Raw genomic sequence first — 20,644 nt, forward strand, 5'->3', positions numbered from 1 at the left:
ATACATGTGGATGAGCCACATCCTTACGGCGAGTAACATGTCTCACCCACTACTATGAAAACAGGCCCACTAATTTATTTTGATTCAATCCCTCAAACCCTGTCCTGTGTATGATCCACACATATTTTTCTCCTGTTTGAGTGACATCTATGAAGAACTAATGTGCAACTGTTTTATAACCATATAGGCTTTACTAAAAAAAGATATTGAAATAGCTGTATTCATCTTTGCTTGAGATATCTTTGACTATATGAAAAATATAGATTCAAACCAACATTATCCCTTAAATAACACATAATAATAAAAATATTCCACTACAACTAAAACCCCTTTCCTTAGGTTGAATAAAAGGGACATAAAATGTATATCTATATAATGTAGATTATAATTACAGATATATTGCTGGGTAAGCAGCATTTCAATGTTCATGATCATTTGCTTCTGAAAAGTAGTGAGCTTGAAGTTTAAAGAAGAATAAAAGCTGAATATTTAAGCATTGTACAATGTCCTACTTAACTTTAACCACTGAGAAAAACAACAGCAACAATTGAGATCTTTATTAAGTCGATTTTCCTTAAAAACAAAAACACATTTTATAAAGAAAAAAACCTGCAAGACTCTCGTCATCATCATAAATCACAAGTGTGCATTTGCTTTTGCATTTGTACATGTGTGACCACGTGTTTGTTTGTCCATTCGTCAGCTGAGGAAAGCTCCGGATCGCCTGATTCACGAGGCCACCTCTGAGATGTGGTGAATGTTGGACAGAGTGAGCTGCGCCTCCCGGGCCGGGTAGAAACGTCTGGAGCGCAGCCACAGCCTCCCGAACACCCCTGTGATAAGCAGCAGGACGACCAGCAGCCCTCCCAGGACAAAAGTCGCCACGGGGGGGACTCCGCCTGCATCTACAGACACAAAGGAAACAGCTGGAAACACACCTTAGCATACAAATAGTTTCCATGTCTGGAATCTCAAAGCTTTGACGAAATCCACATAAATGAAAGAGAATGTAAAAACTGACTCAGATTGGGCTTTTCTCTGTTTAGTAGTCGTCTGATTGGTCCATAGGACACAGTGTGGGACAGTGGGACGTCTCTGCGCATCCTCATTACTGTGACTTCACCAGAGCAGTTCTGGAAACACATGATTAGACATAAAAAGATCTGGTGCTAAGAGATGCATATTTAAAGACCAGGGCAGCCTGACTGGCCCATCATGGAGCTGAGAAACAATTCTGTCCTGATGGGTCTATATTAAGAACCTAAGCTGAGCCCATCACAGGCTACTTGTCTGAACTGGCCTGTGACTCCCAGTGTGACGAACTGGTGTTACATGCGCTCACTCACAGGCTGACACAGCCCCGGAGCATTGTGGCAGATCTGGATGTTGCAGTGGAGAAAGACGTTGGCGTAGGAGCTGCCGACAAACTTAAACATTTGTATCCTGAACAGGGCCTCCGGACCCTGGCCGTTCTTCAGCACACTCAGGGTCTGCTCGTTGGACAGCACCGGGCAGCTATGAGGGGGGAGACAGAGAAGTCAGGCAGGTCTGGTGGGAGTAAGATTGAAATCTAGAGTCAAAAACTGCGAGAAGGAACATATTTCAACCCAAGATCTCGGTGTGATGCACGACAAAGCTCAGACATAACGCAAACATTATCTCCAGCACCCTGAGAGACAGATTTATTGGAGTATTTTCCTTCCCCCCCCTCCTGCATTGTGAAATCATTGTGCGGCGTTTCATTGCTCTTTGCTGTTGCCAACAGTACCAAATACTGCCTGGTTGTCAAGGACGTGCACAGCTGTTGAACTGAAACGCATGTGGCCTCTCAGACGGGGGAGTCACATGACCCGGGGCTCTGAGAAGTTGTTGTCTGGCCTGCTCTCTAAGCAACAAATTCTCTTATTTCAGATTTCATCAGCCCCTCGTGTGAGAGGACTTAGAGCTGTGTGCGAGGGTGGTGAAATAACACCACCAGCTATAAGCAGATTTCAACACAGCCTGAACAAACAAATCCCAGCCGAATTATTCTTACTTTCGGGTTCAAAATGACAAATAGAAAAAGAAAAGATAACACTTCTGAGGCCGACCTGTCCCTGATGAAGGTGTACTGTATGTTGCTGTATGGGTCACTGGTCGGTGTGGCCCAGCACCTCTCGATCCGCAGCATCAGGTCAGCCGGTACCTGTGGGGACAGACGGGAGTTACAGTCAAAATGTACACACGCTAAACACTTTTCCACGATTGACATGTGAAACTCTGATTCCTGGTGCATAAACAACAGCTGTACAAAATGTTTATCACAACATCTAGAAAAAGAGCAGCACGGGGGGAGTGTTGGATTTCCTGTGTTGCTTATAATGCATCAATCCAACACACAACATATTGCTTAACATCATGTAACAACATGCTTAGCCTGATCCCAAAATAGCTGTCAATAGTATGACAGTGATGTAATGTGTTTTTGTCTGTGAGTCAAAAGCTCAGGCACTTTACTCAACACAAAACACTAAATACTTCTTAAAGTATGCAACTAACCCTTACACAATATTCAAGTTAATATGAGACGTGAGTATTTACCATGAAAACCTTCACGAAGATGTCGTCCTCCAGGGTCAGCGAGGGCACAGTCGTCCATTTGTCCTGGAAGGCTTCGTCTTTGTACAACAACATGGACACGGAGAAGTTCCCGTCCTCCGTGTTTAGAGTTATCGTTCTGTAGAGTCCAAACAGACACATGTTAAAAAACAAATGATGTTACTGAGAGGTCAGAGGTCATTTGGATACAAAAACAAACTGTCACCTGACGTCCACTCTGATCATGTTTACCCCATTGGGTTGCTGCACCATGTAATTGACGGGGTAGCGACACACAAACGTTATGTTGATGTAGTTTCTCGTGATGACCTCTGAGTCGTTGTTGTGTATGGTGTTGATGAACATGATGTGTGTGTCATCCGAGGCCTGAGGAGAGGAAAAAGAAAGAAAAACAACATTTCAATTTGTATGCTCTTTTAAATAAACCATTGACCATCACAATGAAAGTCTTCACAGAGCTGATAGGATAACAAAAATATTTTGTAATTGTTGCTGTTACAAAATACCTGAAATTATTAATTGATCTTCAGATTCATTTTATGTTCATCTACAGAATGCACAGGCAAATGTTCATATTTTCTAACCTGAAACCATCAAAAGTTTGGCATTTTTGCTTGTAAATGGGTTAAAATTAACTGATTATTATAATAGATGTTGATGAATTTTAATTTATTAATTGACAAATCAACCAGGATGACACTCAATAGAGCACATACTTCAGCCAAGGCCCAAAAGTCTCCTTATGAAACCACATTTAAATTCATTGTTATTATTTGCATTATTTTCATCAAGATCCATGACTTGAATCCATGACTAGAAAATAAAATACTAGAAATAAAGGAAAATGTACAAAAATCTGTCAAAATCAAAATATCACTGTTCACATTCCAAGATTACATCAAGATGCATGTCAAGTTTTCAAAGCTGCAGGATTTACAGTTGTAAGAATCACGAACTGAAGAAGTGACTGAGGGGACTTTATGTGACCTCTTTCCCAGGCTGTAACGTCAACGGCCGTCACCCTTTCACACACTGTAAATGTGAGCGATACTGGTCTATATTCTTTTGTTGGCAAGTGACGTTGGCGAGACCGTAAAACGTAGACGAGGGAAAGGTTGTGTCCAAGGTTTGTCAGGGCCCCTGCTGGGGCCAGAAGGAGGACGGCCTCTCATGGTCCCCGAGCAGGATGAGTTGTCCCGGGCTCTAACGGCCGAGACATCTTTTACTACCGCTCGGTAAACACGCGACCCCCCACAATGCACTAGCACCAGCACCAGCGGCAGGTTTCCACGGCGGGTGACAGGTCTTCATTGCTTCATGACAGGACCCCACTGCCACTTGCACTTATCACTCGGTAATACGAAGGCTCTGCGCCTCACAAACACAGAACTATCGTTGAAACATGAGCAGGGGACGCTGCCGTGTCTGAATGAAAATGTTTGACCTTGAAACCCAACAGTTCAGTCATTCCTCCACTGACGGCCGGGTTTAACAGGTCGTACGGTCAAGGTGAAAAGCAAGACTGACTCACACAGCATTCTTCTTCTAATCCAGAGGAGACATACTTTGCTCAGGCTCTATGCAATAAACTTGTTAAACTGCTGAGGTGCAGGACTGGGAGTTTTCTCTCTTTTTTTTTCTACGTTAACCTTTTGCTCGCTTTACAAGAAAAACCTTCACGCATTCCGAGGACACAATTCAAGGACACTTGTGAACTGAAGTAGGGATTTAAAACCCCTCCGGAGATGGAGTCCATGAGAACAGCGGGATTAAAATAACCAAGGGGCGAGTTGACCAGTGATTTGTCGCCTCCTTATTCACTGAGCTTCAACAAATAATCATCATTCCCATGTAAATTCTGATAATTTAGGACTACAAGGCCATTCAAGGTCCCATCGCTGCCCTGAATAAGGCCCAGTGCTGTCATAGGGAAAAGGAACAACGCCTCCGTTCTTCCTTGACATGCACGCCACTCCCCCCCCCCCCCCCCCCCCCCCTTCTTTTCTCTTCACTCCTTTCTGTCTGGGCTCAGGGTGTGTGCCTTTCTCTGTCCATCTTATTATACATATGAGCTAATTCCTCAGTACCCATCTGAACACAGAACAGAGGGTCTCAGTCCACATTTACGTCACCACAGGAAAAGAAGAAAAAAACGCACTCTGCTCCTGGTCCAGTTCCCACAACAACCGTACATATCGTAAAACAGTTAATTTATAGTGATGGGGATTTTATACTGTCAGTGATGGAGATACCGAGTGTAGTTTGTCTTCATGGTGGTTAAAGCTGATGCATTCGTCCTTTGTTAGCAGCTCTTCTAAACGTCTCAGCTCACGTGCAACATTGGATTCGTTTTTTTTTATTAGACTCTTTAATCCTGCACAAGTGACTTTCACACACTTTTAAAGCAAAGGTTTGAAGCTCGTACCATTATAGTCCCACAGTCGGACAGATTGGTCTTTATGCTGAAGACGTAGTCGTCTCCGACCTCAACGCCACGGCACTCAGGATCATTTAAATGCAAATCCCAAACCTAAACACAGGAAGCACAAGAATAAACAAAAACATTCAAGTATCACAATCGGAATTTAGTAGAATCGAACATCTGCCTTTGAAAAAACTACTTTTAAAGACTTACATAAACTGGAGGCTCTTTGTCGAGGAAGAAAACACTGGGTATAACCACCTCCATATGATCGTTGGTGCAAATCACGGTTTCATTGAGCTCTAATGGGAAAAAAAGAGGATAAGAGAGACAAAAGTTTAAACTTCCCACAAAAATTTATTTCAGATGTAATTATTCTTTAACTTGTACCGCTTTTGCACACTCTATGATCCAACTAATTTATTTTCAACATTTAGACAATGCAATTTAACCAAGTGTATTATCACATATTTAATTGAAATGTACTCAGAAATACTTTATTGATCCTAGGGGGAAATTGAGTAGTACTTTCCATTTTTGACTGCGTTACATTTTAGAGGAAAATATTGCACCTCTCACTCCAATACGTTCATCTTACAGCTCACTTTGCACAACATGCAGCTGAATTCTTTAAATATGATGCATTGTTGTATGTTAAAAGATAGAATATTTTTCCAGAGCAGTGCGTAGATGCTCCTCTTCGACCTACACCAGCACTAAAATGCTATGTATACATTTATCAGTAATAATGATCTCAAAGCCTCATGTGATATACATCTGAGTGGGTTCACTCTGCTGCATAATGAGTAGGTTTAGCTTTTCCTGCATTAAATTCATTTTGCCGACAATATTTTTTCACTTTTGTATTCAGGACTTTACTTATAACTAAATATTTTCACAGTCTAGTAGTTATTTTGATCTAACTGAACAATCTGAATACTTTTTTCCGAGAGCTAAGTGAGGACAACCGGACTTGCTCGAGGTTCTTGATGATATTTCACCTCATCAGAGCCGAAGAAGTTGTTCGGATCAGAGAAATCACATCTGCAAGAACCTCAAGTAACTCCAGTTGCCAGTTCCAGAGAAATGCTATGACTGAGAATCTTCACAGAAATCACATTCACTGCTGCTGTGGTCAAAGAAACTAGACACATAATTCTAATCTTACTGAACTTGATTAGATGATCGTTTTTACGAGAACATTTCAAAGATCTTAGAGTCTGGGGAAACTGGTGCTATACCTCCAATCATCAAGGAGAAAACAGGCTTATGACTTATTACCAGTAAAAGGTTTCTGTGGTTTGACCCCTGACGTTTCCTCGCTGAGTGTGTGATGTGATGTGATGCGAGTAGTGAGCTCACCCTCCTCCTCAGGCTCCAGGTACACGGCCGAGATGACCATCCTCATGGTGAACAGTAACCAGGCAATAACCAAACTGGAAGGTGCCATCTTCCCTGGACTCTCCCTCTGGTTTGCCTCAGCTCAGCCGCTCCACTGCCTTTTTGGCTCTTGCTCCCCTGAATCTTTCTGGGGAAAGACGTAGCACCTGTCTCTTACCCCAACCCTCGAAACACAGCTCTAATGAACTGGGAGCCTCCCTCTGGCCTTAAAACACCAGCTTGAATGATGTCCCCACCAACAATGAGATTCCGCACATGAATAGGGGGAACTGAGGGGAGTCCAAGGTAACACGTATGTTACCGCCCACTGCGGCGACGTCGTCTTGCTTAACATCTTACAACCGTTTCTTACTACAGAGGGCCAACAACGCCTGGTAACCATGCAGGAGAGGAACAACAGCACTGGGCTGCCACTCTTTGTTGTCTGCATCCTTTGTCTGGACATTTTAAAATCTTTACTGGTGCGGGAATCCCAGTCAGTCAGGCAAAAAGAAACTCATTACGAGTCAAGGACAATTCAGTGATGATGCCAAGGACCTGTGAGTGCATGTGTGTGGGGGGAACAGACCATAAATTACTTTGAGCGGGAGAGACAGGAAAGTAATTATTTTCATGATGTTTAAAAAAAAACACGATGAAACACTGAAAAAGTAAGAAACAGTAATTCATCCGTTAAACCTGTCCAGACGATTTGTAAGTGGTAAAGTTGGAGAAGGACGAGCTGACTGCTGCCATGAGGCCGAAAGCCTCCTCTCATTTTGAGACTTTTATGAGTTTGATTTACAAGATTAGTTTCCAAGACACTGAATCCTCCTCTTTTTTGTCTTGCAAATTAAGACAGGCTCAAGTGTCAGAGCCGGGCATTGTTTTAAAAGACAAATCGCTAAAAGAGGATTGTCTGGAACAAGAGGATCCTGCAATAATCTCTCACTTCTACTCCGATTTGTAAAGAAGTAAAAGTCCGAGCAACACTTCAAGGTCAACGGCTTCCTTCCTGTCGACACGTTTACAGCATAGAAATAAATCACAATAAAAGGCGGCGCACAAAAAGAGCTCGTAACAGGATGACGCTGGAGAGATGTTTATTTCCAGGATGTGACGAAACCACAATCTCCCGTGTTCATCTGCCTCGTCATGCAGTGAAGTTCATTATAAAATGCACAGATTAACACAAGAACAAATATTGTACAGTCCAGCCTAATGTGTTCATCAGATGTGTCCCTGCACAGCCGAAGTAGTCACTGAATCCGTTCAGTTACAGCTAAGACATCACACATTTTTAAAAGATTAAAAACTGAAAACAATTAAGAAAAGTCGTTGTTTGCTGCCAGTGATTTGCTAAAATATGCCAAGATGCATTTGGTAACTTCATGATCCATATATAAAAAAGTGGAATGTGCAAAATCAGACTGTTCTCATCACCAGCTGGGTAAAGAGAAAGTCGCTGTGTGGATCTTCAGTCGGTGTCTCGTGGTGTTCAGACTCATCCCAGATGTTCAGTATCGTCAGTAAACAGATCGGCGAGGTCGGCTACCGTCAGTACTGCAGCCTCAGAGTGCTTCATGGCTGTGCTGGTGTGACTGGGATAAAGGGAAGGAAAAAAAACATTTATAGGTACTGTGAGCTCAGCTGCCACGTTACAACCTTTAAATGTCAAAATCCCCCGTTTGAATTAAAGAGCTCAGTGTCAACTCGTACCTTTTCTCTGCTGTTTTCAGCATCGCCTGCATTCTCTCTTCAATAGTGGATTTAATGAGGAACCTGTGGACGAACGTTGGCCTGGTGGAAAAACACAAACAAATACATTTCACTGGATTGACAAAACAGAAGGTGCTACTGTCATAAAGAGGTTTCAACCTGGACACACCAACACCTGCCGGCCTGAACTACCTGAAACTTACTTGGTTTGTCCGATGCGGTGCACCCTGCCGATGGCCTGGAGCTCGTGGGCTGGGTTCAGGATGGGCTCGACCAGCAGCACGTGAGTGGCTTCGATGATGTTCAGACCATTGGAGCCCGTGTGGAGAGGAAGGAGAAGAATGTTGATCTTCTCTTCATATTTGAAGGAGCTCAGATTCTCCTGGAACATTGAAGTAGACAATGAGATTGATAATATCACACATTGTATGAAGAGACATCATGGCAACAAATATATTTTTGTCACATTTAGCTGTGCCTTCTTCTTTTTAAGAAAAAAATCTAATCAAAGTATTTCCCCCTTATATTTTTCCTTTTGGAAGAGGGGTGTTGGATCTTTAATCCTGGTTGAGCCAGGGAATCTGTGGATAACTACCAGAAATAACATAATCAATGTTAAAAATTAAGAAAATAACAAATCATGGTTTTAGAGGTAAGTGGTTAGAGAGAAACCTTTATCATAATAAGACAGTCAATATTAATAGGAGAGATGAGATATTCATGTCGGCAGGATAAAACACAAACTGAGAAACAAAGGTCGATGAAATATTTTGAAGATATGACCTCTGGGAAAAAGGTAAAAAGATTACATTTTGGAGGTGACCTGGACTTTACATTTCCACCACAACAGGGTTAGAGTTCCTATTAAACCTTAAGGGGAAGTTTGGGTCTCATGAAATCAGTTGAACCTAAAGGTAAAGTTATGGGAATGATCTTTTCTTTTGCTGTAGGGGCGGGCTGGAAAATTGCTGAAACTTTAAAATGTCCTCTCTACACTATGTTAAACTTCCCATGGTGTAACAGCAGTGGATATTGCATTGGGTAGAAATGGTTTCAATGCAAAATCCAAACCTGGAATTTGTGAATCCCATTGATTTGTGAGAACTCCAGGTTGTTGTCAAACAAGGCCTTGGCGATGATGTCCAGAACGCTCAGCCACTGAGCGGGAGAGAGAGAGAGAGAGAAACTGGGTCAGATCCAAACCAGATATCATCGAGGTAAATCAACATCTGAAGGAGCACGGATAGTTCACAGTTACCGTGGAGAAAACAAGACACTTGGCTCCGGGGTCGGTCGCTTGAATCTTCTTCAGTGTTCTCACCACTGCCTCCACTTTGGTAGAATGGCTTCCCTGACAAACGCAGGAGGAGGAACGTTACGCTACTGTAGGATCAACAATCAGTGACCTGGGAAAAACTTTGCTAAAATACAGTAACATAAATTACAGGACATGCATTAAAGGGCAACCCCCTAATAAGTGATGACTACAGTCAGGTACAAAGCATGCAAGTCATTCAGGAAAGCTTCAAAATTCAATAAAAACTTAACGAATTAAGTCTGATTCAACCAATCTGACAAATCTTTATATCAGGATTAATCCATTACTGACATGATAAATATCCGGACTCGTGACTGTTGCTCTACTGACCTGGACTGGGATGTCCTGGTCCTGACTGGACGACTGCGTGGTGAACACATAGGAGATCTCCGCGTGGGACGTGGTCTGCCTACAAATGGCACACATGATGGCACGCCGCCTTGAGCCCGTGCTGTACTGCTCCACAATGATGGAAATGCACTCGTTACAGAAGCAGTGGCCACAAGTCAGCACTGCCCACTGGGGAAGAGAAAGACCAGGAATTAAGATCGTGAATGAGGACACTACCAGGGATTCTCAAATCCACAATCACTGTGGTAGCACATCTACACTTAGAGCTGGAAACTGTTTTGTGGTTTGGTTTGTTTGTAGGCAAGATAACTCAAAAACGACAGAATGGATTTAAATTAAACTTTCTCTAAAAACATAGGGCGTTCCTTGACATCTTTAACAATTTCTCAGAGAATCATTGAAGAATCTCGATGAAATGATTGACATGTTTAAGGCGACTGTCAATTGTGTGCAATTTAGTACAGATCCAAATAAAAATCTGGATCTGAACAGATATCAATGTGGTTGATCAAAATGCTCTGGAGAAATTCTAGTGATACATTTTGAACAGAAGAGAGCTGTACATACAAAGCTGTTGTGGAAAAGACTAAACACTTCAGCTTGATTTTTCATTTACATCATTAGATCTCCCATAAACTTGATGAATCTAAACATAATACCAAAAACTCCACAATTTTTTTAATGAAAACATCAGACAGGCGAAACCTTCCTGCTGTTTGATTTCTCAGGTGCACCAGGCTAATCACATTCACTGATAAACAACCGACAACAACCAAATGCCAAATGTTAAACACAGTTCCTGGAGGAGAGGGAATCTGCTTCAGACTGGATGTAATTACAGTGTCTGTGCTGATGAGACAGTTGTACAGACGGTAAGGTGTTCTGTCTCACCTCCTGTCCCAGGGGCCGAGCACAGATGGGACACGGCTCTGGATTCAGTCCTCCAGTCGACTTGTCCTGGGACTGAAATAAAAGACATTACGTAAGTCGGAGTGAGATCGTATCACACACGTTTTTGAATGAGCAGCTGAAGAATTTATGTACTTTGCAGTTACTCCTAACTGTTTATTACCTTCTCCAGATTTGTGAGGTACAGAAACTGGCCGAGCTTCTTTTGCAGCTGAGACTTGGCCACTGCCTGGTCGTTCAAAAGCTTGACTCTGTTCTGCCCCACCTGGAAGCAAAGCAGCCGAGCACACAGGTCAGGAATGCAATAAAAATAGTTAAGGAACATTATTACATCCTTGGAAACTAGCAGCAGTGCTCTTTGGCATCCTCAACAGATTTTCCATTTTATTTATTAAGTACAGTACACGCTCAAGTTGGCTCCAAAATCTCAAAGAAAGTAAAATATGTGTTTAAATGTCAAATCTACCAAATGGTTGTATCTGTCACAAGACCCAGAAGTGAATGTGGTGTCCAGCTGTGTGATTAAAGACACCAGGAGTTCACCATGTGTGTGAAATCAGTGACTATGCTAATTTAGGAGAGGAAATCCACTTGAGGAATAAACAAAACTGACCTGATTTTTGAAAGAACAGACAGAAACAAGCAAGCTGTAAAAACAGAGGTGTGTCACGGTGTTTCCTTCACCTCATGTGGCTCGATGATGTGCAGCACTTTGGGCTTGGGCTCGTCGGGCAGGCGAACTCGTAGCCTCTCCGTGGCCATCCCCAACTCATCGCTGGCTGACACGTGGTTCCGCAGCACCATCCAGTACTCGTGCAGCACCTGAGGTGAATTGGCACATGCAAATGCTCTTTCTTGAAAAATCTTTCCAAAGCACATTTTATTTTTAACCTGAATTCCATCCCATTAACATTTTTGAAAAGGATACAAAATGTTGTCGTTTGTCTCTAGATTCTATGAGCGAAAGCGGTTAAACAGCTTTTTGAATATTTGTAGAAGAATCTTGTGTTACATTTTAAACAGGTTGTGCTTACTTGAAAACCAGGTTTTGTTGGTGTGCGTACGAACCTTGTACTCCTTCTTCCAGTTCTCAAACAGCTCCATGAAAGTGTTGCCCTCCTCCACCACCTCTGGATCCATGCGTTTAGCTTTGGCGAAAGACAAGATGGCTTTCAGCGTGCGCTCAGTCTCACTGGCTGCCCAGAGACCTCGGCTGGTGGTGGGGAGACGGTCGTCCACCAGCCCGTCTTCGTCCTCAATCATCTCCTCAAAGATGGCTGTCTGACCCTTCACCCTGTGAGGTAATATTTCTGATTAACCGCCACGACCATTTTGAAATAATACACAATTTGACTTTTAAAACTGACATGTGTCAAGAATATTGTTCTACATACGTGTGAGAAAACAGCTTGGACTCATAGTCGACGAAAAGTTCATCAGCTTTACAAAACACACAGCTAAAATACGACAAGAGAAGAGGATTAGTTCACATAGAAAACAAGTTCAAAGGTTCAGAAGCAGGTTGTGCACTCAAACTAAAATTACTACTTTCTGATGTCCTACTTGTTAAGTGGCAGTCTCATAGGCCTGAGGTGACAGATCGTGACCTCGTCAATCACTGTTTTTGAAGCCGGGCCTTCAAGCTTCTTCACTGCGTCTTGCACGGTCTTCTGGGATTTAATCAGGTCTTGCATTTGCGAGGTGAGCAGGAACTGCAAACCAGAGGCATCACGGAACCTGCAGGACACACACTTACTTCAAGTACAAGTTTGGTCTAACTTAGCTATTATCTTCTTTTGTAGAATGAAGTGTGTACTTGTCAGCCATGGAGAGCTTGCTGGCTTGTTGTTTGTAGCTGGACGTCAGCTCATTCTTGATGCGAGACACCAGATCATCATCGGTGGAGAGGCGGATTGCCCTCTGAATAACATCCAGCCACCAGGTAGCGTTCAGCTTCACCTTGACAAAGACGAATGTGTTGTTATTAAATGATTCTACTTGACTGTAGATAATGTACAAGAACTACCATCTGTAATTGGATCTTGATGAGTTTGAAATACGTAAATTCTGGATCAGAGTTTGTCAATATTCTTCCATTTGATAGATTGTTGTTTTATGTAAACAAAGTGGATGGGTGTGGATGTAAAAGAGGTTTCTCACTTTGCGTCTCAGCTCTTTGATGTTCTGTAACACCGGCTGCAGAGCCTGATGGGCGTCCGCCACCTCAGAGTCGTACTTGGTCATGTAGTGCTGTCGCAGCTGCTCGGCCTGAGGGGACGCAGAGGATGAGAGCGACAGATGGCACAGTGGAGATGGGTTTTATTAAAAACAAGCTCCGCAAGAACGATCCACATTGGCATGTAGGAACGGAGGCATCTCTTAGGTTTCATCCACAGTGTAGATGAGAAATGTTTCTATACTTTACCTCATCACTTAGTCGATCATCTCTCAGCGTAGGGGGTATCCCTGGATGCTTTGCACTCAGCAGTTCCATCAAATTATGGGTTGCATGGAGTCTCTGAACAAACACAATGATGATAAACTAATTAGAACTGTTTGTTGTCACATAAACACTGGGAAATAACAGAATATCTATTTTTGTTTGAAGATATTTCATCAGAAATCAGTATACTTTCGCCTTTACTTTGTTTTAATTTGAATTGATGCAATCGTTCATTTTATATGAGTAGACGTTGTGTCGGATAGGTTTCTATAGTGAAATCCTCCGTAGATTAATCACAGACAAATGAAAATGAGTAGAATGAGGCCACACACCTGCAATGAATCTGTCTTCAGTCTGCCTTTGTGCTCCTCTGATGAGCGAAGCACTTCTCTATACATCTCCGTCGCCTCTACAAACTCATCTGAAGGCGGAGAAGGAAACGGTCGTGAGTTAATGAGACATTCCATACAAACCTCCTCGGTGCATCCAGCCACATTATACATATTGTCTCACTGAGAGTTCCTTCAACAAAACATCTCGGTACAAAAAGGTGTTGGGAGATATAAAGATGAGATTGTGCCTTGTGTTGCGTTTGAACTGATTCCCATGGGAAACTGGGAGCGGGCACAAGCACAGAGGTGGTGTTTCATACCTCTGATGATGTGAATGCCGGCCAGGCCATTGAGCGCACACACCAATTGTCTGTGAGCTTCTTCACACTCCACTCGACATTTCTTCTGCAGGGACTTCAGGAGCTCCTCCATCGTCATGGTGCTGGTGAGAGGACAGAGAAACCCACTCAACGAACCCTCAAACGCAAATTACACAAAATGCATCAGCTTTAAATAAACACGACTGCAGATTGTATAACTGACAACAAGAGCTGCTGCGGGCTTTTTACGATTACTAATGCTGTGAAACTCTATTTAGTTGAGCAAATTGTTAATTAACCGGTGCAGCTGCCTTCAGAAAAAGGCCCCTCTTCTCCAGTGAGAGCCGTGAAAACACAATATCAAGTGTCATCTACCTTTTCTGAAGAGGCAGGAACTCCCCCCTCACAGCCTGTGGATGGCAGCAGGCCTGGCGCAGCCTCAGCAGCGGGTACAAGACGGTGTTGACGGTGCGGCGGTCGAGGCTGCCGAGTTTCAGGCTCCAGTCGGAGATCTTCCGGATTTTGACCAGAGCGTCCTGGGAGCAGACCTCGTGCTGACGGTGGTAGAAGTGACCCTCGACGGGGGAGAAGCGGAGCCAGTGAACCTCCTCGGTCTGAGGTGGAATCTGGATCTGGAAAACATCGGGAAAACACATTTTCTGAAATTACCAAAAGCCCTGACATTATTCAAAAATTGAGAACCGAAGACAATAAGAACTTTTATGATCCTACCTGATCGATGACGTCTTTTTTAGCCGATCGCCATAATATTTGTGCGATCACATTGTACAGAGGTTCTGTGTTCCCATGTCGATAAGGGCGATAAAGCAGCCGATGCCACCAGTGCTTCACCCAGTATGGATCAACTCCCAAGAAAAGTACAAGGCCATACAGATCTGGACATGGAAAGAAAATCAGTTTGAGAATTAACTTTCTTTTTGTGTTGAAACAGTTTTAAGGATTTAAAAAACTAATTGTTACAGAGGGTATTCTTTCCAATGTAAATACCTTAATGGTATTTATTACCTTCTAAGCCTCTCTGGACGGGAGTACCACTGACACACCAGCGGTTGACAGATGTGAGACGCAGAGCCATTTCTGCAGCCTGAAAGAAATATAATAAAAATAAGCATAAACAACGTTTTAAAAGACAAACTGAAATAAAATACAGTATAACACAAACATCTATAACTGAGAAATAGCCTCGCTATCATCTAGTTTACCTGCATGGTTCCATATACCTCATCTTTTCTCTACAACTTACCTTCGCAGTTGGACATTCGACCATCTGAGCCTCGTCCAGACAGATGCGCCACCACTCCACCGCCACCAGGGGACTGGGAACGGCCATGTAGCGCTTCTGGTTGCGGAAGCGGCGTCCATCCTTGCTGTTGCTGTGGGGAATGTCGACGTAGTTGAGCTCCGACCGCAGCACGTCGTAGGTGGTGATGACCACATCCTGCTCAGCGAGAATGTGTGGCTGGATGAAGCCGTGTTTCTTCACACCCTGGTAAACCTGAGGGCCAAATAAATTAGTTTCATATTAACTCAGTTTGATCACATTTGTCAGTGTGAGCTCTTTGGAAGAGCGGAGGAATTGAAGTGAAAGAGCTCTGTTGTTTTTGTCTAAGTTTTACTGCAATAGACTTATTTTATTGAATAAAGCAGGAAAAAACTTTAGAAATTTATTCAAAGACATTTCTAGTTCAATACTAAACCAGATAGAGGAAAATAATCTGGGACAAAACATCTTAAGATTTGGTATAAACATGTTTCCTCTGGTTTGCTGAGATGTTAATATTTTACATTTCCACCGTGTGCTACCAAAAGACTCCATTGTTCTCACCAGCACTCGGAGTGAGGACGACCTAATGTGACGGTTGATCTCCTCCACCCACTGATGGCAGATGGAGCTCGGGGAGATGATGAGGGTGGCACCAGTGGACACAGGTTTCATGGCCACCAGGCAGTGAGGGCAATAGAAGGGAGTCGTTCCAAGGCTTTCCTCTTTGTAGTTCACACAGTCTGCATGCTGCCACAGCTGACAGTTCATACACTGGACACGGGCCTTGTAGTCGATAACACCCAGTTCGCCACAGAAGCACTCGAAGCGGTAGTCCGAAGTGTTGAAAGGAACCATAGATGTTCTGGTGGGGGTTTCTGTCTCCTCATCGAGCTGAGGAGCTTCTCCCTGTTCTTCAGGGAGATCTTCCACTCTGGACGTTTCCTGTGTATCTGACTCACTTTTATCCTGAGACATCTGCGAGGATGTTGTGGACGTATCCATCACGTCATCGTACCGATCGGCTTTCTCATTCAGATCCCACTTTGTCTTGGTTTCTCTTTGCTCTGATACAGGACAGTCAGACGAGCTCAGATCTCTTTCATCCTCTGTGAGAGAGCTTTGAAGAGCGGCCTCTGCCTTCTCTTTTGCTCGTCTCTGAAACCTTTTCCTGGGCGTGCCCTCTGTGTTTTTTGAAATCTGATGAAAAGAAGAGATAAAAGTGAGATTTTACATGGAAGAAATATTTGCAGCATAAAAGATTCACAATGGAAGTGTTGTTTCTTACAGACTTGGATGCTTCTGCTAACATCTTCTTGGTTTCTTTGTAGTTTTTCCCCAGCTTGAACGACCCCGCCAAGCCACGACCTTTAACCCGGTCAACCAGGCCTTCATCCATCAGCTTCACCAGCATCTTCTTGATGTGGTTTCGGTTCTTGAGGAGGTCGTAACCGTAAGTGGCGCGGATGTACGTGAACACGGCGTTGACTGAGGCTCCTTTGCCAGATCTCATTTCCTTTATTCCAGTGAGCAGCATGATACGCACAGCTGCAGGGAGAATATACAACATGTTGCAGTAAACTTTAATCAAATTGCAAAGGAATTCAAAGCTGTGATGTCTGAGTGACCTACTTGGGTGAGATATTTTCATTTTAGGCTGAACTTCAGACTTGCAGTGGATTACTTTCTTTCTTTCTTGCGGAGGAGGCGGAACAAAGTAGTTCACAGATTTCCCCTGAAAAACCAAGAGATAAATCATCATGAAAAAACTGAACATTTTCCATTTTAAAATGCTTTATTTAGCAAAAGCTGTGAAATAAGGGGAAACAGCTGAGAAGATTCATAAAGATATTACTACAATCGTTAATTACCATCCATGACACTAATTTAGTGATGGTTAATAGATTTAAAAAAGAAAGGAAGGAAAAGGGTGAAGCTCTATATATTTAGCATATTTATCAAAGCTGTCTTCTGATCCTCACCGCCGGCAGAGTAAGAGCCTCCTGCTCCACATCCTGCCGGGCGTGGAGCAGGATGAGAGCCAGAACCTCCACCGTCTTTCCTAGTCCCATCTCATCCGCCAGGATCCCACCTGGCCACTCGATGCCGGCCAGAGGAAATTCTCTTATTAAACTGCGGGGGGAAAAAGATGAGTTGAACGCTTAAAGTACTTTTAGGTGTCTCACTTCAATATAAAAAGGTTGAGGTCCTTACCAGCCAGTAAAAGGGTTGTAGAACAACTTCTTTCCACACAAAGTGACCAACTCCCGCCAGAGGTAATGCAGAGATTGTTCTGCAACAAAATTGTAAATATCAAATTTGCTTTGCTCTTTTTATATAGTTTCTGCTCTTGCAGACTTAAACATTCTAAATACTCATAACTATCTTCTTACCTGAAATGTATAGGCTTTAAATCTCAAAAGACCGATTGACTAAGAAGATCATATTTAATCCATCAAAACCTTCCCATTAAATGATTAATAATGCGCGCAGTAGAGAAGTCAGGGCAATGATAAGAAACTCTACCTTTCTGTGAAGTGTTCCTGTATTTTTCCCTCTTCAGCATCCAGTTGACGGCCTGGCTCTGATAGGGTCTGAGCACAGGAATAAGAGCCTTGTGCTGGATTTCACATGTTAACTCCTGACTCTCTCGCTGGTGCAGATGTCGGACATAATCGTAGAGCTCCTCCACATTCTGTCTCTCCAGGTCGGTGTCACACTGCTCCTCCTCGTTTACAACAACTTCTACATGAAAAAACAGACAGGATATTAATGTATCATTACAAATGCTTTACTTTAAAATGTCATTGTGGACACAGCATGCATTGGACACTAGGAGCGGATTCTTACCAGGGATGATGAAATCATAGAAATACTCCATAATCTTCTGCATTAGTTGATTTGCTTTCTTCAACCGAGCACTTCCCTCGCTGAGTAAATCCGGCTTCCCGAGCCCAGTTTCCAGCAAGTAGATCCCAACCTGTCAAAAGCAAACAAACAACAGCTGTGAACCAGAAAGCTCCAGCTGTTCAGTATCCATACAAAAGAATTTGAGAGTGGATTTGGCATTTTTGGAATAAAAACAACAGGAAGAATTTAGAGTAATCCTTTAATTTATACCTTGATCGTCTCATCCTTTGTCTGGTGGCAGAGCTGCGTCACCTGCCTCTTCTGCAGCCAGTCCAGATCCTCCAGTGGGATCTGGCTGAGGCTGCACTCCACCGTGCAGGTCTCCTCGTCGGGCGTCAACTGCAGCTCCGAGCTCTCGTCGCAGCTGCTGTAACTGAGGCAGAGCTGGTCCCCCCTCCTGTGGAGGGTGAACGCTTTCTGCTCACAGTCGGACGGGAGCCAAGCCGGGCACACACGGAACTCCCCAATGAGTGCCTTCCAGACGTTGACCAGCTTTGAAGGCGGCACAACAGTCAGGGACAGAGAGGTCGAGGCGACAGCGGCCTCCGATGATGTACAGGGGAGTTCCTCTGAGAACCGGACAGAGCCGGGGCAGGCAGCAGGGTCCTCAGTGGATGAGATTAAGAAGCTGCTGGGAGTGGAGTCACCTGGAGGAATGGAGCAGGTTGGTGTCTGGTCTTCTTCCTCATGGGTTATTTCGTCCTTGCGATCATCCAGCATGTTCCAGTTCAACTTCTTCTTAGAGTCTTCATCCACCTTCACAGGAGGGGCTCTCTTTCTTCGGCTACTCATGGTTGAATTCTACAAGGAGAGGAAATGTTGATTACAAAAAATCTGAATGACCTACCTATAGTGAAGTGATATGGACGGGCTAACATCTTGATCCTGACACAAAATGATCCATGGATTGACATTTCACTTATACAGTATAGATAAACATAAAAGCCCTTGTGATGTAACCATTTAACATGAGTTTAGCGTTTTATTTGGGCAGGTAGCACCTTCAGTTTGATAACATCTTGCTTGAGTCCAAATGCACTTGTTGCAACCAGCATAGGACAAACTTAAACTTCTCTTTTAATATAGATGACAGAGAAATTGTTCTCTTTACGAGTATATTATCCTCCATGTAAAACATCACATCACTATGATCGAATATGACAGTTAAAGTTGAGTTGCAAAAAAAGGTATACGTGAAAGTTTGCCAAATTTTCCCTTAAGCTAGATCATAGTGTCATTGTGAACCACAGATAGTTTGGTGTTTGGTTTTTGACTTGTTTTTTAAGTTATTACTACTTATCAGACTTAACATCACTAACTCCATACAATGTTATTAAACAGCAGGAAGTGATCAGTGCACAAATGCAAAGTACCTGTGAACTACTTCTTAGACACTGGATCATGTTCTCAAATCAAATCAAACACTTGTGGAATCCCATCTTTCAGATAAATGTGAAGAAATGACCCTGTTGGTGATGTTAAAGGTGGAACATCACATGTACAGGACGTTTCTCCACCAGCTTCTGACTGTGTTTGTCCAGTGGGTTCACATTTGTTCACAATAAACCAGGTAGTGTGAGTATTATTCACAAACTTAGAGTTTATTATAAAGTTATTACAGCGATTTAAAATCTGTGTAAACTTGTATTTTGACTTAGAGTTTAGTATTCCACGTTTTTCCTTTACTTTAAGTTAATATCTTTTAAATGCACTCTACGGTTAACATGAGGAGACGGTGCTGTTGAACTGTATATACATACATACTTATACACATATTTAGATATAAACACTGTTACACAATGAAAACACACGAGTCTGTGTCGCTTCGTATTTAAGCGTCCGACTGTGAACAACGACACACAATCCAAGAGGTTTCTTGTGCCCAGCCTCTCGCACACTGACCTGGTTTCTATCGCTGCTTTAGAAATGGTTTCATGTTCCTGTATTTCCATAGAATTCAGCCGAAATGGACCAAAACACACTTCATATAGCGACTGTTTGTGTCCGCCATGTTTAAATGCAGGATGTGACGTCGGAGCGGGAGGATGTTCAGGACAATAAAGGCACGCTCAATTATTAGAACTACAAAAAACACTACAGTTTCATTTATTTTTATCTAATTAGCCTAAACCTACCCCAGATATTATCCAGAGATGTATTACCTCTTTAAATACCTGGCCAAAGCATCAATCTAAAATATAAATTTTTACATGAGAACAGTCACATAACCCTAATACTACACAACACAATTAAGTCATTTCGAAAAAATAAAACACAAATGACTTACTCTTCTCCCTTTATTTCAGTTCTTTATTATTACTTCTATAGATATACAATTATAATCGTTGTTACTACAGTTTACTTCAACAACAATAACACATGAATGTTGTCGATCGAGGCTGTGGTTGTAGTAACGTATTTTAGCCACAGGGTGGCAGCAAAGCACGATTCCTTTACGGCTGCAGGGGTGAATTGAAAGTGCATCACGTCTGACAGCTGCACGCACGACGCAGCTGCAGGACCGTGCACGTCAAGTTTCAACTGTCTCTATATAGTTTTCATTAGGATCGCAAACAGCCTTGCACACAAAGATACGGCACAGCAGGTTAAATACCAACATTTACATAGACATTCAAGTTATATGTCGTCCCCCACTAATG

At 42.9% G+C, this 20,644-nt stretch overlaps 2 protein-coding genes across 2 annotated transcripts; both read right to left on the reverse strand.

Annotated features, from left to right (window-relative positions):
* Window positions 1-729: 729 nt before the first annotated feature.
* On the reverse strand, window positions 730-6,950 carry si:dkeyp-110a12.4 (uromodulin). Its single transcript, XM_053434833.1, has 9 exons — window positions 6,383-6,950; window positions 5,234-5,322; window positions 5,024-5,128; window positions 2,804-2,964; window positions 2,581-2,716; window positions 2,091-2,185; window positions 1,347-1,515; window positions 1,022-1,133; window positions 730-905 (listed from the first exon to the last, which is right to left on the reverse strand). Exons 1-9 carry the CDS (start codon window positions 6,468-6,470, stop codon window positions 730-732), a joined length of 1,131 nt encoding a protein of 376 aa, XP_053290808.1. The 5' UTR covers window positions 6,471-6,950.
* Window positions 6,951-7,486: 536 nt separating this feature from the next.
* On the reverse strand, window positions 7,487-20,011 carry shprh (SNF2 histone linker PHD RING helicase). The gene is made up of 30 exons (XM_053435294.1): window positions 19,887-20,011; window positions 18,195-18,785; window positions 17,925-18,054; window positions 17,601-17,819; window positions 17,289-17,367; window positions 17,057-17,207; window positions 16,707-16,809; window positions 16,363-16,622; window positions 15,639-16,274; window positions 15,057-15,308; window positions 14,819-14,897; window positions 14,525-14,688; window positions 14,168-14,424; window positions 13,793-13,914; window positions 13,473-13,561; window positions 13,123-13,215; window positions 12,858-12,965; window positions 12,514-12,656; window positions 12,261-12,434; window positions 12,092-12,154; window positions 11,766-11,991; window positions 11,382-11,519; window positions 10,861-10,962; window positions 10,680-10,751; window positions 9,768-9,956; window positions 9,378-9,470; window positions 9,191-9,277; window positions 8,323-8,501; window positions 8,120-8,200; window positions 7,487-8,001 (listed from the first exon to the last, which is right to left on the reverse strand). The coding sequence occupies exons 2-30, from the start codon at window positions 18,774-18,776 to the stop codon at window positions 7,905-7,907; spliced, it is 4,968 nt and encodes a 1,655-aa protein (XP_053291269.1). The 5' UTR covers window positions 18,777-18,785; window positions 19,887-20,011; the 3' UTR covers window positions 7,487-7,904.
* Between the last annotated feature and the right edge of the window lie 633 nt (window positions 20,012-20,644).

Source organism: Pleuronectes platessa, chromosome 11 (assembly GCF_947347685.1).
Source record: "Pleuronectes platessa chromosome 11, fPlePla1.1, whole genome shotgun sequence".
NCBI lineage: Eukaryota > Metazoa > Chordata > Actinopteri > Pleuronectiformes > Pleuronectidae > Pleuronectes > Pleuronectes platessa.

What these genes read in the sequence shown, in the direction of transcription:
- si:dkeyp-110a12.4 (XM_053434833.1), bottom strand. Translation starts at nt 6,470, where the DNA reads ATGGCACCTTCCAGTTTGGTTATTGCCTGGTTACTGTTCACCATGAGG. An exon ending in CCGACTGTGGGACTATAATG is followed by an intron (nt 2,965 to 5,023) that starts GTACGAGCTTCA and finishes TCCTCTCCTCAG; the next exon opens with GCCTCGGATGACACACACAT. An exon ending in CTCCGGGGCTGTGTCAGCCT is followed by an intron (nt 1,134 to 1,346) that starts GTGAGTGAGCGC and finishes ATGTGTTTCCAG; the next exon opens with AACTGCTCTGGTGAAGTCAC.
- shprh (XM_053435294.1), bottom strand. Translation starts at nt 18,776, where the DNA reads ATGAGTAGCCGAAGAAAGAGAGCCCCTCCTGTGAAGGTGGATGAAGAC. An exon ending in ACTGGAAGAAGGAGTACAAG is followed by an intron (nt 11,520 to 11,765) that starts GTTCGTACGCAC and finishes AATTCACCTCAG; the next exon opens with GTGCTGCACGAGTACTGGAT. An exon ending in CACCGCATCGGACAAACCAA is followed by an intron (nt 8,201 to 8,322) that starts GTAAGTTTCAGG and finishes TTTTTCCACCAG; the next exon opens with GCCAACGTTCGTCCACAGGT.